Source organism: Penaeus vannamei, chromosome 10 (genome assembly GCF_042767895.1).
Source record: "Penaeus vannamei isolate JL-2024 chromosome 10, ASM4276789v1, whole genome shotgun sequence".
NCBI lineage: Eukaryota > Metazoa > Arthropoda > Malacostraca > Decapoda > Penaeidae > Penaeus > Penaeus vannamei.
In genome coordinates, this window is record NC_091558.1 from 11487707 (window position 1) to 11491078 (window position 3372).

Genomic DNA, 3372 nt, shown 5'->3' on the forward strand with positions numbered 1-3372 from the left:
TTTTTTTTTTTTTTTTTTTTTTGATTAATCAGCACAACAATTTCGGCTATATAATTTTTCAACGGAATTTCTATTTGTTTCTCTCTATACCTACACATTCTGCTATATCCATGTGATCTATTATCCACACATACATTCATCATGAATTAGGTTTGGAATCATACAACTTTATATTTGATTGTGTATTATTTGAAGTATATGTTACAAAATGACGGTTTACTGGCCTCGTTAATTTCGTGTTTTCTTTGTTTTCTAAGAACTATGATAAATCAGTACCAAATCATAAATAAAACAAATGAAATGCAGATAAGGACGATGCATACCGACAAGGTGCATTCAAGCATATGACTAAAAATCACAGACATTTTACATTCATCTTACACCTTGTGAGATGTATCACATGTACTACAGTTTCACGGACTATCTACCTTCACTAGCCTCCGAAAACCATTTATCCATCACGGACTATCTATCTTAGAATGGTTTACGGACTAATCTAGCTATCAATAAGTATCTATTAAGTCTATCACTATCTATCTATCTATCTATCTTCACGGGCCAAGGGCGGGGCATGGGTAGTGTAGTTCGCAAGACGCTCCAGAAGAACCTCGAACTTGCGCCTCCTTCAGCTCGTCCTTGGGGAGTTGTCGGAGTCCTATCAAACTCGAGGTCAACCTGTGGATAGAGTCGTGACAGTGCATGGGGTGGAGTTCGTCTTTTAGTTTGCGAAAATAAATGATTTGGTTTGGAGTAATGATGATGATGATGAATTTCTTTGTATATGATGCTGGTGGATGAAGTACTGAAAGGATGAAGTAAGTTCTCAGCAGTTCCTAATGTTATGCAAATTAGAATGCAAAACGGGAACTTGTACAACTTGTCGTGCGCGTGACTCACCCGGTAACCTTCCCCGCGACGGAGGCGAGGCCGGAGGAAGAGGCCGCCGAGCGATAGGACTCGCACACCAGACGCGGCACGCAAGACAGGAGCCACTGCGGCGCCGGCAGACCTTCGGGAACTCGCGGCGGTGTCCTTCGGCGCCCCCGAGAACACGCGCACGAAGCAGGGGCGTCGGGGAGCGAGGCGTTGGAGGCGAGGGCGCGACCCATGATGGTGTTGTCGTTGGTGTTGGAGTCGAGGTTGCTGCTCACGTTCTCGTTGTTGATGTTGTCGTTGTTGTTGTTGTCGTTGTTGTTGTTGTTGTTATTGTTGCTGTTGACGTTAGCCACGGCGTTTATCAGGACGTTGGCCGTGACGACGCCGAAGGTCAGGAGGGCGAAGACGTTGCTGCCGCCGCCGCCCGACGGAGGCGAGGGCGCCGGGCAGGGGTCCAGCACGTACACCGTCCCGTCGTCCTGGAGCGGCATGTAGTGGTAGTCCTGGTTGTTGGCTTGGGCCACCATCAGGGGCGTCTGCGAGGAGGCGGCCGGCGGCGAACCCAGGAACCCCGTCGGGAGAAACCTTTTCGTTCGGCTTCGTTCTCCGCTGTCCTGGCGATCGAACCCCGCCGCCGCCCGCTCCGTCGACCCTCCGACTGGGCGTGCGTGGGCGCGGTGTTCCCAAGGCACATCATTTGCACGGGTCATCCCCAGTCCAGGACCTGCCGTAGGATCATACTCCTCTCTGGGAACCGAGAGACCCTTCCGTTGAAGCGCGACGGAGCGCGGAGGAGCCCCCGCGTCGCCAGCAGGTGCAGACGCCAGGAGCAGCAGGATGACTAACGAAAACTCCGACGCAACCATTGGCCTGTGAGAAGTAGAGAAAAGGAAACAGAAGCATTGTAACGCACAAAGACCTTCTCTTTGCCGATAGAGGATATATTAATACTTCTAATTATACACAGAGAAAAAAAAAAGAAACTAGAAATGACCAAAAATTCAAATACATCAAGTTGAAATCATGAAAAAGACTTTACCTGGAATATGAGAGTTCAACTAGAATCTTCCGCAGCAACGGGAACTTGTACAACTTCTCGTACACGGCCGCCTCTCACCCGACCGACATCCAGGAGGAGCCGCCGAATTGTCAGCTCCGACAGCACACCAAACCCCGACCTGATTGCTGTTGCCAGGCAGCTCCTCGCCGGTTCCCGTTATGCTCAAAAGGACCGTAACAGAACCGCTAGCACTCGAGCGGGAAAGCGCTAATCACAGACGACGGCGAGCGCTATGGACCGCTGCCTCGCGTTGGGCCGAAAGAGCGCTGGGTTGAGAGGCAGACCGAGTGGCGCATGTCTGACCACGTGACTTAATTGCGCAGTCAGCGGGCTATTTCGCGAGCGGTTTGCGGCGAAAAAAATCTTTATATTCTGTCGATGCTTTAATGTCTGGTAGTAATTCAGTATGTTTTTTCGCAACTCGGATCACGCTGTCATTGCTTACCTACTTTTCCAGTGCTCAAAATGGAATTGTTCGTATTTTAGAATTATTATTATCAACAGCAAGAATGATAACAATAAAAAAGGCTATGTTGATAAAGATAATAATGATAAAGAACAGCTAATGTACACCCACTTACGGTCGTACGTGTGCACGGTCATGTACTCACGCTAATTTCATGGGCGTGAAGAACAAAGATACAGTGAGTAGGGGCCATAGGGATTGTTCCCAAAAAAGATGACATACATTTCAGGAATTTTGGAAATTATTCTGTACCGTCAGTAAGCCAGTTTTTGGATCAGTAATCTCCTAATTTATGTCCTGATATTTATTAGAGTACTTAGAAGAATACGATTGGTTCTTGATAAAAGGAATACATATCGTAACTAGAAAATAATGAATGAAAATGAGCGTCTTAAATAAATAAATAAATAAAATAGATAAATAAACAAAGAGAGAAAAAAAGAAGAAAGAAAAAAAAGGAACGCGTAAAAAATTCTGGTTAGGCTTAAAACCCCCTTAGAACATCAGTGAACATAACGCTACCGACTGAACTAGGTGAAACTCCGCCCACTCCGCCACGCCCATCGTCTCCATCCTTCGCACCGCCGCCCCACGCCCTTATAGCACCCCCCCCCTCCCCACCCCTCCTCCCGCCCCTCTCTAGCTCCTCCTTGACCGTGTCATGTTCGCCTTGACGCCCTCACCGTTAGCCGTAGGACCGCCCGTAATAACCGCTATGATAATACGTCTCTGACCTAAATGGTGAATATGGCGGTGGGCGGGGGGATGGGGGAGAGGGGGAGGGGGGGGTCATTTGAGTTCGTCGTATGAGCGGATATGTGTATTTGTATATGTGTGTGTGTATGTTTGGAGGTAGGTTTATGTGTGGATGTATGTATGTATGTACTTATGGGCGTGTGTGAGTGTGGTGTGTACGTGTGTATGTATATGTAGTGTGTACGTATGTATGTATATGCCTATCGGTGTGTGT

The 3372-nt window shown here is 47.7% G+C and overlaps 1 protein-coding gene across 1 annotated transcript; it reads right to left on the bottom strand.

The window, feature by feature from the left end:
• Positions 1-224: 224 nt before the first annotated feature.
• LOC138862853 (uncharacterized) lies at positions 225-1742 on the bottom strand. Its single transcript, XM_070126027.1, has 2 exons — positions 898-1742; positions 225-675 (listed from the first exon to the last, which is right to left on the bottom strand). The coding sequence occupies exons 1-2, from the start codon at positions 1740-1742 to the stop codon at positions 552-554; spliced, it is 969 nt and encodes a 322-aa protein (XP_069982128.1). The 3' UTR covers positions 225-551.
• Positions 1743-3372: the final 1630 nt, after the last annotated feature.